We start from the raw sequence: 13703 nt of genomic DNA, 5'->3' as shown, positions 1-13703 counted from the left end.
CCTTTGCCAGGACACTTACAAGCTTGCATTTTTTGCGGCGGGTAAGCTGCATGAGTACCAGCAAGTGAACATTTTTGCCCGCGAGGTCGCAAGGGATGTGCCGTCCCACAAGTTCAGGTTTCACCACCTGGGTGAGGATTGGGAGGTTGTTCACTACACCCCCACGTGTGTGTGTGTGTGCGTGCGCGCATGCGCGCGTGTTTGTGTGTGTGTATGTGTGTATGGGTGTGTGTGTGTGCGCGCGCGTGTGTGTGTGTGTGTGTGAACACGTGCGTGTGGGGGGAGGTGTGATGGTGCGTGCGAATGTGTTGGGGGGTTGCGCGTTTGTGAGGTTTGGGATAGGGTTGGTGGCAAGTGGTATCTGTCGATTCGCAGGGGCCAGCGCCAGAGGGGAACACAGAGGCATCAGGGTGCAATCCAAGGGCCGGCGGGCGGCTCGTCTGCGAGCGCCGCACTCCCCCCCCCCTGGGCCGCCGAGGGCGTGCGGTCCACTGCTCCCCTCCCGGCCATGTCGCCCTGTCCGCTTGCAGGCGCACTCCAGTCTGCCCCGAGCGGCCTGCCGGCGTTCTTCCACCGCACGGTGAGGCCGGCCAGGCGCCCAGCGGCGGCGCGGCGGGGGAGCTGCGGGCGGCGGCGCCAGACCTGCCTGACCATGCGCAAGCAGCAGTGGGCGGCATCGCGCCTGCCTCTGGCATGGCGATTGCGCCGCTGCTGCCGGCCCCTTCGCCCGGCAACCACCCCACGTAAGTGCACGTCAGTAACCTCTGCCGCCTACCTTTCAACACCCTCGTCCCCGCCCTTCCCCAGAGCTTCAACAGCAAGTTTTTCCCCCACTGCCAGAACAATCCAGACCCCAGCTACTGCGAAGGCCAGTGGGTCAGCGTGCCTGTTTTAGATGGGCAGGCCGCGCACGCAACCCAGCCCAACATTTTCGCTTGGGAGGCGAACGACATTGATACGGAGATCTACAAAACGGCCTGCAGCTGGGCGCGGGGGGCCGAGAGCGTCAGCCCCGAGAGTGGCAGCAAGGGCGGGAAGGACGGCGCCGGCGGAGGCAACAGCAGCGATGGCAACGCGACGGGCGGAACGCGCGGCAAGCAGGGTGACGCCGCCAAGCGCAGCAGCAGCGGGTCGGACGGCGGAGGTGACAAGGCAAAGGGGGGCGCCGGCAGGAGGCTCGCCTCTGATGGCGGAAAGGGCGGCAGCGGCAGCGAGCAGCAAGGCAGCGGCGCCCGCTACACTGGCGGCGTGGTTGATCCGCCGGGGCTTTTGCTTGTGGAGGAAGGTTGCAACGCGACAATGCTGGCGTTGGGCAAACAAAAGCTCCCGGTCCCAGTGTTTCCTGTGTGGCGCCTGGGCCCCGCGGCTGTCGCCGCGTTGGAAGCATCCCATGCAGCCTTCCGAGACATCAAAGCAGCGCTTGCGGGCGGGCCAAACCCTAGCCAGGATGTTGGCACGCGCCGAATGGTGTTGAGGGCGGCCGCGTCGCATCGCTCACGGGCATTTACAGCCTCTCAGGGATCACTTGATACAGATGATAATTGCACTCTGGTCAGCTTGTAGCTGGTGGATTTCTTTGGTAAGTACGCATCCCCCATGTCTTCCTGATGCAATTGAAATTTTTTGGCTTTAATGAGTGTTGCTTAGGAGCATGCTGCTCCTGCAAATCACCCGCAGGCTCATTACAATAGCTGCTTGCTAGGGTGGCACAAAACTTTGCAACATGCGCTTTGTTTCAAAAGCTGCAGTGACGCAACCCATGACGAGCAGTGAGTGGCCATCTGGTTGCTGCTGAAACACCAATGCGCTTGGCCCGCCCTTTTTTACAGTGCCTTGCGAAAGGTGGCACCTGCTTGCGTTCAAGATTGACCACAGAGCACGTGCACGTGTACTGTGCTTCCTGCAGGGCGTTTTGCGCAGCTGCAGTTGGGCGCACCACCATCGGCACTGAGTAACAATCCAACCACATGCATGGAGCTGTGAATACTCCGTCATGACCGGGACTGAAGGGGGCGTTGACCTCGGTCAATCCTCTAATCGTCCGGGTCCTTGAAGGGGTGAATGAACCAGTCCTGCATGTGAGTTTGATTGCTGCTTCCAACATTGCAGTGCACTGTTTCAGTGCCGGACAGGGCCGCCTTTGGATGCGGCAACAACACGGTTGAGTGGTGGGTCCGAGGCTGCGTGGTAGAGTGTGCGACCTTCGGCTGTTATTACAGCAAAGACAGTATGCTTCAATCGTTGATGAGACATCAACAAATATATCTACTAGCTTCGATACGGTATGGTATGTGCTGTCCAGACGGCAAGTCGCAGGGCATCAGCATTGATCAGATGGGCCCAGGGCTGCTGCTGGGAGGATTGGCACCTTGGGGTAAGGCGTGAAGAGCCGTCAAGCAACTAGTAAGCCACACTAGCTTGCATTTTGCCGTTCAACTGCAGCAGCTCTTTCTGGTGCTCATGCAGCTCTGCTGCTGGCACTGTGAGCTACAACAGCAGCGGCGATGACAGCAGCAGCACCAGCAGCAGCACCAGCAGAACCACCCAGTATCAACACATTCGGAGATTGCGGCGTGCCGTGCAATCAGTCATACAAGCAAATGAGGGAAATATTCGCTGCACATCACATCCATTGCAGGCCCAGTTTTACAACTCCCTAAAAAGCCTTGCTGCAAAGGACCTGGGTGCCACGCTGACCTACCTCGACCCAGCCAACGCGCTGCCCATGTGGGCGGTCAAGATTGCAGCAGATAGAGAACCTTTGGGGATGTGCGGCAACACAGTGTGTGTCTCGAATAGCACACGCTGTTGCTTGGTTGGCTGCACCAGGCCGGAATGCGCGCTGCCATCTGCGCCAATTTTCTGCCACCGCAACCATACGAGACGCCCCAGTTGAGGCAGACCTTGTGAGACAGCCTGGTATTTCACGGCGCCCTTGTGGTGCATGATGCAGCACCCTTCATCGCGAGCGCCTGTCAGGAGCTGCCGCCATTGAGCGTTTTAGTACACCCTGCAGCAGCACACCACTTTTTGTCAGGTTGCAGCGAGCGAACTGCTTCCCAGGGCCGGATGCCCGCCCTTGCTTGTTGTTGATAAACTGCTTGCCACAATTGAAGTCGTATTGCCTATCCTGTCCTTGTTGAAGCCGTGACACCATGCCTGCCCATGCAGCTGCCTGCTCCAACCGCTGCTGGTCAATTGAAGCTGCTGCCCGCAATGGGTGCTGTCACCCAACCATGTTACAGGGAATGCCGTACAGGCAACCATGGGTCCAAGAAGTCAACTGACCATTTGCATGCAGCACAACAACATGCGGTTGAAGCAGAGCTAAACCAAACGGCAATCAGCGGATTAAGGACCTTGAAATTAGCGCTGCGTCCCACGCAACCTAGGAATAGTTGGCTCAAATGCCAACGCAGCGGTCACAGCAGCGGGCTCGCTAAACGCTCAAGCAAAGAATGATTTGCACGCGGCCCAAGGTTTGGCATGTGGCCCCGGCAGCCCTTGTCCAAGGCACACCATTATTGCAAGCAGCAAGGTCAGGTCAACGGTAAGCGTCAGGTTGATGAGATACGTAAGCGCCAGACACAATATCCCAGTTATTTGGCGCCTGTTGCCACAGTTGCACAAGTACAAAAACCATGTGCAGGAGCCCGTTGCTCAGCCCCATTAATCAAGGGTTTAGGCCTCCTGGTCAGACTGATGCGCTGCCGGGAACGTTGTTGTACGCCCCGTTGGTCACGTGTCACACGTATCTTGTGGTAAGGTAAACCCAGGAGCCAAGGCCGGGGCTAACACGTGTATGTCCTTCAAATAGGTACCTGGTGCAAGCGCACACGTCTGCAGCTGGCAAATTAGTGTTGCCGGGCAGCTGCGGCTCCCGCACCCCACAGCACGAAGCCTCGTCTGTTCAGTAGCCGTTCGTGCGCGCTCTGCAGCAGCACTGGCGCCGCGAGCTAGCTCACTCTTTGCTGGGGCCGGTGTAGCAGGTCACGGCGCCGCCAATCGCCACTTTGCTGCCGCGGACTTCACTGCAAGCAAACACCTTTGGGTTTTTCCGCGCCACTTGCAGGTATTCATCTACGTGTGATTTTGTGGCCAGCCACACCTTGCTCCAGCCGGTGAGGAAGGGGACCAGGCGGTCCTGCGCATGCGTGAAGTGGGCGGGCGCCTCGCCGACGCCCAGCCAGGTGGACTCTGGGTGGTCGTCCAATATGACGATGCCTGCCGGCAGAGGAAGAGGTGGGTGGCAGGCGGGTGACCGCGCCAACTCAGTGTGAGCACGTGTGTGCGTGTGTAAGTGTGTGCGTGTGTGGGTGTGTGGCTCATCACACGTGCATGTGCGTGCGTGCCTGCCTGCATGCGTGCGTGCATGTGTGGGTGTGAGTTTGCGCCCGCAAGCGCGTTTTTGTGTGTGTGTGTGTGTGTGTGTGTGTGTGTGTATAAGTGTGCGTGTGCGTGCATGTTCAAGCACACTTGGCATGTTCGCAATGTTTGTGCTGCGTGGCGAAGGCTCAACCTGCGAATAAAGTTGGCTTGCATTGACAGCCGCAGCGTGCACACCTGAATGCTCCCTGTTTTCAGCTTCACGTATCCTGCACCATCCCCGCTGCCCTTGCGCGGGGCACCCCCTTCCGCACCAAAACGCACCGCCGTCGCGGACAAGGCAAGACGCAATCATAAGGTCACTCAGAGTCGCCTCCAGACTGGGGCCCCGTCCACGCTTATGATGCGGAAAGCGGGCAGCCTCCACTCCAGAAAATCAACCGCCGTCAGGCTATTGCTGTTGACGGCCTTGAACAGCACCTCCTCCTGTTTGATGCCGTGCTTCTTGAGGTTGGCCATAAAGTTAGCCTTGGTGCCTACAAGTCGGGGCCGAAAGGGCGCACATGTTACCAATGCTGTACAACAGTTTCTTGGTCAAAGGGCAGAAAGTTTTCTACAGCGTGAGCCCACGCATCAGTATCCACCGCCTGGGCACCATCCCCTTGCCACGCGTGCTTTTTTGCTGCTGGCCTTATCCTGGCTGTCCCATGCTTTCAATCAGGGTGTGCAAATCCAAACCCCTAACCCTGCTTGAACCCCCACCATCACCCCACCCACAGCGCACTCGCCTGAACTGTCTAAGCCGACGGTCTGGCTCCTTTCAACGAAGTCGATCGCCACCAGCGGCTCCCCCAACAGCGAGTTGCCCGACAGCGCGAGGAAGGGCTCGCCGCTTTGCACGCCGATCTGGCCGACGGCGCCGTGGACGCCCACCTTGTGCTGATGCTGCGTCATGAGGCGCACAAAGTCGGCCTGGACAGGCTGGGGCCGTGTGTACGGGCGGCGCCATGGGGGAGTGAGCGGTTTGTGTCTTATGCTGGCGCGCCAAACGAATTACTTCAAACAGATAGTGCAGGTGCTCCAGCACAAGGGGCTGCTGGCCTCTGCAATGACCACCTACAAGGCTGCCTGATTACCTTTCAGCATGACCCATTCGCCCTCATCTCAGTGGCCCCCCCAACTCAATGCAACCCCGCCCGCCTGCCGCTCTCCCCACGTCCACCCCGCATGCTTACAGCCAGCCCTCCGCCCATGGTCTTGGCCTTGAGCGCGCCCTTCAATGCGTCCTCACTGCCCTGGCTCCATCGACGCTCCTTGGCCGCCGGGTTTGACAGCACAGTGATGTTTTCTCGGCCGACGCACTTCGCAATGTCGCACACTGGCAGCAGCTCGCCCTCAAAGGTCCTGACTGAGTAGTCAAGCCGACAGACCTCTGAGTCTGTGCGCCTCAACCCCATCCGGCCGCTGACGCCCCACACCGCCCGCGGCAGGCTGCGCGCCGCCCCGCCGTCGCCGGTCCCCTTGATGCCGACCGCTGATGCAGACAAAAGCAGGAGCGCGGCCGCCGCGAGCAGCGCTGCGTGCGCGGGGACGCCGATGGACGCGAGCCAGCTGTCAGAGGGCGGGAGCGGGTCGCCGGCCCCTTGCAATCGCAGCAGCGGCGTGCTTGTGGGCTTCATGGGGGCCGACGGCGGCGTTGCAGGCACAGTTGTTGCGCGTGCTTGGGTGCAGGAATGGATGACGCGTCGAGGCCCTGTTTGTGCAGGCGGTTTGGCGGTTGTCACGCGCGTCCGGACGGCCTGCCGTGACGTGAATTTCGGCGCGTTGTGCACGCAAAGCCATGCCAAACTTCCTCTTTCAGCGCGTTGGCGGGGCGGCCGGCATTTCTCACCTAGGTGACGGGTTGCACCACACCTCCACCCACGTCGCCGCCGCCCGTGCTTTGATGCTTGTGGGCCCTGCTGACGAACGGTGGAAGGCCGTCCGGAGGCACCGCCGCAACTGCCGGTGATATATGTGTTATTTGTTGCGAAGTGGCCAGCGGCACCCGTCACAGCGTAGAGATGGGATTCGGGTTGGTTTCAGAGACCATCGTGCTGCTGAGCAGCACTGGTGGTTCTTGCAAATGATGTGATGTTGTGATTGATGCAGTTATCTGAATTCAGCATAACATACGGGTGTGAAGCACCGTTTAAGCGGTGGAGAAAGGACTCACCAGGGCAGATCGCACCCGGCTGTCGATTCGATCTGCACAGCGCGGGAGGACCGAGCCGAGCGTGTGACTGTGGCCCTATCACATTGCATCCGGAGGGACCCGTGCAGCTGATGTATGGCGCTGCGTGGCCAAGGTAATCCTCCAGCAGGTCTTGGACCCCAGGCGCCGCCACTGCAGCGGGGCCCGCGCCGCGCGTGCTGCGCGCCTTGATCGCCCCAAACGCCCCCGACAAAGGTGACGCGCAAACCTCCAACCCCCAGGCTCTTTGCAAGCCCTTTTGGGCCGCCAGACGCGGGGTGTCAAGCGGCCACAGCAGGGCGACAGGGATGCCAGTACCAGCGGCGGTGAGGCGGCCCGACAGCGGCTGACGGGCGGGGCTGGCTAAGGGCCCTGAGCCTCATGTTATTATAAAGCAACCGCCTGCTAGACAGCATGTCTTGTTGGCGCGCCCCAGCGCACATGCTCTCTGTCACACATGCTCCTAATGGCGTCCCCCATTTTCAGGCAAGGCAGCCAGCCAGGGCAGCGGGGCGCCCCTTCCAAATGACGGGCAGCGGCCCCAACCGGCACCGCTGCAACGCCAGGGCGGCATCAAGGATTTTTTCGCGCCAACACACCATAAAAAGCAGCGCGCAGCGCCATCAGGCAGCGGCGACGACGTCCCAGGTGCTGGGGCGGCGGGCGTTGCAGGCGTCTGCACAGACGCGAGCGTGACGAGGGGGGCCGCTTGGAGCGGCAGCGTTGAGGACGGCACAGGCAACGGCTGCGCATCTGGTGGCGGCCAGCCGTTGGGGCCGGAGCAGCTCGCCGGGCGCGCGTGGCAGGAGCATGCGGAAGCGGGAGCAGACCGGCGCAGCTCGGGGTCCAGCCAAGGGGGGAGCCCTGATGCGTCTGCCGAGCCAGCCGCGGCGGCGCCGCCTTCACGACCCCAGCAGCAGTCGGCTGCGGCGCAGCGGGCGGCTGGCAGCTGGGTTCTTGAGGCGCGCGTTGTCGGGCGGCGGCACCAGGGGGCTCGGGCGCAGGCTCATCAGCTCTCCCCATCCAGCAGGCTTGCGCTGAGGCGGGAGGAGCGCAATCCTGCTGACTGCAACGCCATACAGGTGGCCGGGTTCTTGTGTGGTTGTTTTGGTTGATACTGGCTCGTGCATGCAGAGGCACGTGCGTCGACATTGCAGCCGCGCGTGCGTGCGTCTGGGCATTTGCACCAGCAATTGCGCGCCAGACCGTCGCACGGCCGCCTGCAAATGAGGCCGTGCGGGCCGCAAACTTCCCTTGTGGCTCTCACGCCCCATCCTTGCCTCTTGTTGTGTACCAGGTCGTCCTGCTGGCAAGCGGCCCCCCTGGGGGCGCCTCTGCAGACGCCGAGGAGGAGACCGCCGCCCTGGCATCCGCAGTCCCGGTCGGCCACTTGCCTGCGCCCGTTGCGGCTCACCTCTCGCCGCTGCTGGACAGCGGTCGTGTGCGGGTGGTCGCTGCTGCGCTTGCACCTGGCACCGCCGACACCATAAGCATAGAGCTGTCCCTCCAGCCACGCGCGTTGTGGCGGCGGCGGCAGCAGCAGCAGCAGCAGCAGCAGTGCCCGCCCTTACTCGCAAGCACCGACAGCAGCGGTGGCAGCCTTCCCGGGCCCGAGTACCCTCACTCAGGCGTCAAGAGCGGCGCGTGGGAGGGCCTAGAGGAGGAGGGTGGCGCAAGCTCCGAAACGGAGGCCGAGTTGGTGGCTGCGGCTGTTGACAATGCCGCCGCTGCGGGCGCGGGGCGGCCGCGCAGCACAGGGGAGGTCTTGGTGGACAGCTTCCGCGCCATGCTGCACCGCATCAGGTGGTTGTCAGCAGGGTGGGCACGGCTTGCCGGCGTCTCGCCACTGTCGGCAATTGGGTCCAGCACAGCTCCGCACCAATCCTGCGGGTCTACACTCTTTGCGGTCGCGGTGTGCAGGTCCGCTGCTGCGCCCTGTTGCGTGTGGCTTGGTGAAATGCTCCGCGCGCCTGCTCAACTTTCTAAAGCTTTGCTGTCAACCCCGCAGGGAGCGCGACGCCCACTTGCTGGACGGCCAGGAGTGGGCTCTTACAGAGGCCATGGCCGCCTTGCACGCCGAGCCGCTCGCCCTCTGCCTGCGCCTGCTGCTGCGCAAGCGCCAGTGGCACGCGGTCGCGAGGCTGGCATACTCGGACGTCCCAGATCCGGCCGCGGCGGTGGCGGCGCTGGCGGCTGGCGGGCTTGCGAGGCTGGATTTGGAGGTGTCGCGTGCAGCAGACCTCTCGGCACTGCTCGGGGGCCTGCCAGCCGACACACTGCGCGCGGCGCTGCTGCAGCTGCTGCCAGCAAGGCACCCGGCGGCGGCAGGGGGGGCGAAGGGCAGCAAGCAGCTGCTGGTCGAGGCAACACTGGTGGGTTCAGCAGGGGCCAGTTTACGGGTTGAGTGTTTAGGTGGTGCGGGATGATGCAGGGGGCCCTCGGGGCAGGTTCCTGCATTGGCTGGTGGTGCATGCGCTGCTCAATCAGTGAGGCTGGTGGGGCAGAGACGTCTCTGTCCATTGGTTTGGCTAGGCCTGGCCAACCATCACGCCGCGCTTCACAAAGCCTGATTCGTACCCTCGGCCACCAATGCCAGGGTGCGGCGCCTCCCCAGCGCGTGGCATCCGTCGTGCGCGGGCTGGTAGGGCCCTCCGTGCAGGTGGCGCCGCCAGTGCAGCGCCTATTTGTGCGTTTGCAGCGGCTTTTCTTCATCACAGAAGGCCAAGACATGTCATCGTGAGCAGCCCCGTGTGTGAGGAATGTGTGGTGGCGTGACAGCCAGTAAGGGACTGACTAACCCCACAGTGCCCTGCGTTTGTGCTTGGCGCATCTCCGTGATCTGTGTTCGCCGCACATCCTCCCCTTGGCAGGTTCGTAGCCTCAGAGCGAGGCGGAGTGCGGTGGCCTGCTTACCGTCTCAGCAGCACAGCGATCAGTGTTTGGCCGAGCCGCGGGGCACTCCTGAGATACGAAGTGTCGCTCGGGCACGCTGCAGCTCTGGAGGACGCACTGCAGGTTTGTTTGCTGGGGTGGAGGGACTCGCGGTGTGTGTTCGTTGGGGAGGGGTGTTTGAGTTGCACTGCGTAATTGTGTTTAGGCCTCCCTGGCCTCCCTGGCCTCCCTGGCCTCCCTGAGGTGGCGCAACTCTGTGGGCCCGCACGCATTCATGTCGACGCCTTCATGCGAGGGTACCGTACAGCACCGCGATTTCTAGGTTTCTTGCGCTCTGCCTGCCCTGGCCCTAAGCCACGTCATTGCGCTCAACCCATGCACCCCTCTTCCGCAGGAGGGCGACACCGATCGTGCGTGGCAGTGCCTTGAGCCGGCATTGGCATCGCTGCGGGCAGGCGCACACAAGGAGGTGGGGTGGGACGTGGCGCATGCACCAATGCCCAATCCGCCGCCGTTGCCACTACAGCAGCAGCAGCAGCAGCAGCAGCAGCAGCAGCAGCAGCTGCGGGAACAGCAGCAAGGGCAGCAGCAGCAGCAGCAGCAGCAGCAGCAGCAGCAGCAGCAGCAGCAGCAGCAGCGGGAACAGCAGCAGGGGCAGCAGCAGCAGCATCAACAGCAGAAAGCAGGACAGCAGCAACATGTGCAATTGCAGCCAGCTCAGCAACATGCGGAGAGTTTACGGCTGCTAGATAGTTCAACGCAGGCAGAGCAGGCTGAGTGGTTAGAGCAGGCAGAGCAGGCAGAGCAGGCAGAGCAGGCAGAGCAGGCAGAGCAGGCAGAGCAGGCAGACCAGACAGAGCAGGCAGGGTATATTAAGCATTCGGAGCAGGGACAGCAGGCAGGGCAGCAACAGGGTCAGGCACAATCACCTGACGACTGGGACGTGGGCGATGACGATGGCTGCTGGGAGGACTATCTCCAGCATGAGCAGCAGCACCAGCACTCCATCCAGCAGCAGCAGCAGCAGCAGCAGCAGCAGCAGCAGCAGCAACAGCAGCAGCGGGTTCTGCCGCATATGCTGGGGCGAGAACCGGCACAACAGCAGCCCCCAGATCATGGCCAAAACCAGCAGGAGATAGACGGCGCCCATGGCAACGGCCCCGCCGAGCCGAGCGCGGCAGCAGTACAATGCACTGCTGCCACGCCGCCGCCGCGCCCCCTGTTTTTCGCGCGCTTCTGTGCGGGCTGGGTGTATGCCAGCCAGGGCACCGTGGCCGCTTCCCTTTTAGAAAAGCAGCGGCGCTACGAGGAGGCCGTTGAGCTGCTGCAGCTGCTGCTGGGCGGTAACGCCTGCCTGTCGCGCCGCGGCACCTGGTGGTGCCGACTGTCCATCAACCTGGAGCATCTCAAGCAGGTGGACGCAGCCCTGGAAGTGGCAGAGGCGGCGCTGGCGGACCCCTACGTGCGCCATGGTGACCGCCTCGCCCTGCAGCGGCGTGTGCTGCGGCTAGGCAAGCCGCCGCGGCGCTGGAAGCGGCCCGCTTGGGCGGTGGCGGTGCAGACAGAGCCAATGGAGCGGAGGGTGGTGGGGCGGCCACTGGCAGGCAGCGTTGGGGCACGGAACAGGTAACTGCTGAATCACTCGTTTGTGGGGGAGCGGCAGAGGGCGCCCCGATATTTGCGACCCTTGCATGCACGCAGAAGCACCGCCCAATGTTGTCTGTCATGTTATCACCAGGCTGAAAGCACCCGACCTGCGCCCTGACCTCGCCCACCACTGAAGTTTCGGACCCACATCGAACCCCCAGGTACTACGGCTACGATGGTAGCCAAGTATGTGTGGAGGACCTGGCTCTGCAGCACTATGCGCGAGAGGCAGAAGGGGCATGGTGTGGTATTCACACGGAGGGCGGCATATGGGCGACGCTGTTTGGCCTGGCGTTTTGGGACATCCTCTTCAGCGGTGCGTTGACGGGGGGGCCAATAGGGCCACCGTTGTTGTCAACGTCGGGTCTGTTATTGCACGCGCTACTTGGCTCGCATGGGGCGGGCATGTGATCCGCTCTTTTGGTACTAGACACAATCACGTGCCCGGGTCCAATTCTCAGCTGTAGCGCGGCGATGATTGACCGCTGGTGGGACGCATGACCCTTTGAGGTCACCTCAACCAATGACACAATACACGTTTCACCTGCGCCCCTCACCGCCCCTCACCCCTGCCCGCCTGTGCCTCCGCGTTCCACAGACGTGCCGGGCGTGTTCCAGTCGCCCTTCCAGGCTGCTCCCTTGGATCTTGACACCGACGCATTCTTCCCAGCCCGAGCATCTGCAATTGAGCGCCGCCTGCAGGACATCGCGCTCGGCGGCGCAGGTGGACTACTCCTATGGGCGTCTGACCCTTCGTTTTGAATCAGTGGTTGAAAGTGCACTCGTGCATGCGTTTGGGGCGACCTGCATTCAGAAAACGGCTTTGGCCTCAACTCACGTTCAACTCACGTTGTTGGAGCTCACACCTGTCGCCCCTTGCATTGCCCCACCCCCCTAACCCCTCTGATCAGGTCCCCTAGTGCAGGCCACCTGGGAGACGCACTACGGCGCGCTCTGTCGCGGCGTCAGCTGGTCACGTTTCAGCCTGCCCCAGTTGCTGGAAATCAGCGAGTGCATCGGTGGTGTGGGCCTCTCTGTCGTGTTTCGCCTCATGGCAGAGGACCACGCCGGCAGCTCAGGTGCGACCTGCAGCCGTCACGGCAGCAACCGGACGGCCCTCGCCACCCCTGAAAATGGCGCATGCATGTCTGCTCGAGATGTGGATGCAAGACTCATGTTTGAGCTGGCCTGCTGCAGTTGCCGTTGCCTCATATCCACCCTTATCTCAACACTTTCCAGCCAAAGTGCTACATAGTCACATCCCATGAGCCTAGATGGCTCCAGGAGCGGGCAATCGCGGGATCTTGTAACACTCCTATCCTACCCTATCCAGCCAAGGCACTCACCTACTAATGAATCTTCTTCCATCCACGCCTGCTGGTCTGTACTCCCTGCCCTGCATGCCCCGCATCCCCAGGCGGCCTGCCGGACTTGCTGCTGTGGCGCACTACCCCGCACCGCGACGCGCGTTTGGTGGAGGTCAAGGGCCCAACTGACCGCCTGTCGGAGCAGCAGCGCGCATGGATTGCTGCCATGTCTGCAGCCGGCCTGCAAGTAGAGGTGTGCAAGGTCTTAGAGCCGTAAATGGGAGGCTGCTCTACAAGCTGTGTCTTATTGTCCACTACATACAGCGATCATGTGACTAGTCAGGGAGTGCACGGAGCTAGCGGACAACCACGCACCATGCAAGGCTATGGCTGCAGGAAACCCCAAGAAAACGTAGCATGCAGTTGTTAAGGGAACCTGAGACCGAGCAGTGATCATCGCAAGGCTGCGGCAGTCGGGAAACCCGGGAAAACCGCTTGGCGCGAAGGCCGACGCCTGGCCAGCCCCCCACCTCAAAAGCGGCCCGGGCCGAGGGGGAGTGAGCTCACGGTCCAGGCAGGACAAGAAACAGCCTGCCAGGCCGGCACGCCAGCCGGGCCAGTGGGAGGCCACGATTGTTGCAAGACAGAGGCAAGAAAACATGGGAGAGCACATGAAACTAAATGACCTGAAAGCAGAGCAATCGCGTGCCCCACAAAGCTACCAACGGCGGCCCAGCCACCACCGGCGGCCCCGCCGCCGCCACCACCACCGCCGCCTCCGCTGCCGACGCCGGCCCCTCCTTTGCCCACGCCGCTGTCCCCACCGCCGCCGCCGCCGCCGCCGCCGTTGCCACCCCGCCTGACGTTCGTTGAAGCCTGCCCAACGGTAGTCCTCGCAGCAACCAGCTCGCTTTGCATTAAAGCCTGAAGCGGCCTGAGGCGCGGCCAACAGCGGCGCTAGCGCCGGCGTCGGCACTCGCGGCGCTCTACGCCTCCAGCGCCCTTGGCGGCGACGCGCCCGGTCAGAGCGCGCGGGTGGTCACGGACCCCCACCCGCTGGCGGAGCAGGGCGCCAGGCCGCTGCCTGGTCGGGAGGACCCGGTGGTGGCCGACCTGGCCGCTGCCCTGGGGCCATCTTCTCGGGAGGGCCTGAGCCTTCCCCAGCTGCGCCGCCGGGCGGGGCCCGGCCCGTTCGCATGGAACAAAATCCTGGGGGAGCAGAAGGCGGTCAACCGCCGACGGGCGCGGCAGGAGGCCGACGCGGCCTTTACCGCGGTTCTTTTTTTTTATAAACAGTT

At 62.6% G+C, this 13703-nt stretch overlaps 3 protein-coding genes across 3 annotated transcripts; 1 reads left to right on the top strand and 2 right to left on the bottom strand.

Annotated features, from left to right (window-relative positions):
• Positions 1–3961: 3961 nt before the first annotated feature.
• On the bottom strand, positions 3962–4681 carry MNEG_8077 (hypothetical protein; the record flags this gene model as incomplete). Its single annotated transcript, XM_014043452.1, has 2 exons — positions 3962–4224; positions 4651–4681. 2 exons carry the CDS (start codon positions 4679–4681, stop codon positions 3962–3964), a joined length of 294 nt encoding a protein of 97 aa, XP_013898906.1.
• Positions 4682–9971: 5290 nt separating this feature from the next.
• On the bottom strand, positions 9972–10178 carry MNEG_8076 (hypothetical protein; the record flags this gene model as incomplete). Its single annotated transcript, XM_014043451.1, has 1 exon — positions 9972–10178. The coding sequence occupies one exon, from the start codon at positions 10176–10178 to the stop codon at positions 9972–9974; it is 207 nt and encodes a 68-aa protein (XP_013898905.1).
• A 348-nt stretch (positions 10179–10526) lies between these two features.
• On the top strand, positions 10527–12658 carry MNEG_8075 (hypothetical protein; the record flags this gene model as incomplete). Its single annotated transcript, XM_014043450.1, has 4 exons — positions 10527–10923; positions 11697–11822; positions 12010–12177; positions 12516–12658. Coding segments are annotated over 4 exons (834 nt in total), but the record flags the coding sequence as incomplete, so codon positions are not given.
• Positions 12659–13703: the final 1045 nt, after the last annotated feature.

Source organism: Monoraphidium neglectum (assembly GCF_000611645.1).
Source record: "Monoraphidium neglectum strain SAG 48.87 unplaced genomic scaffold scaffold01495, whole genome shotgun sequence".
In the NCBI taxonomy this organism is placed as follows: domain Eukaryota; kingdom Viridiplantae; phylum Chlorophyta; class Chlorophyceae; order Sphaeropleales; family Selenastraceae; genus Monoraphidium; species Monoraphidium neglectum.
The sequence above is the reverse complement of the archived record's forward strand: the minus strand, read 5'-3'. Positions and strand labels throughout refer to the sequence as shown.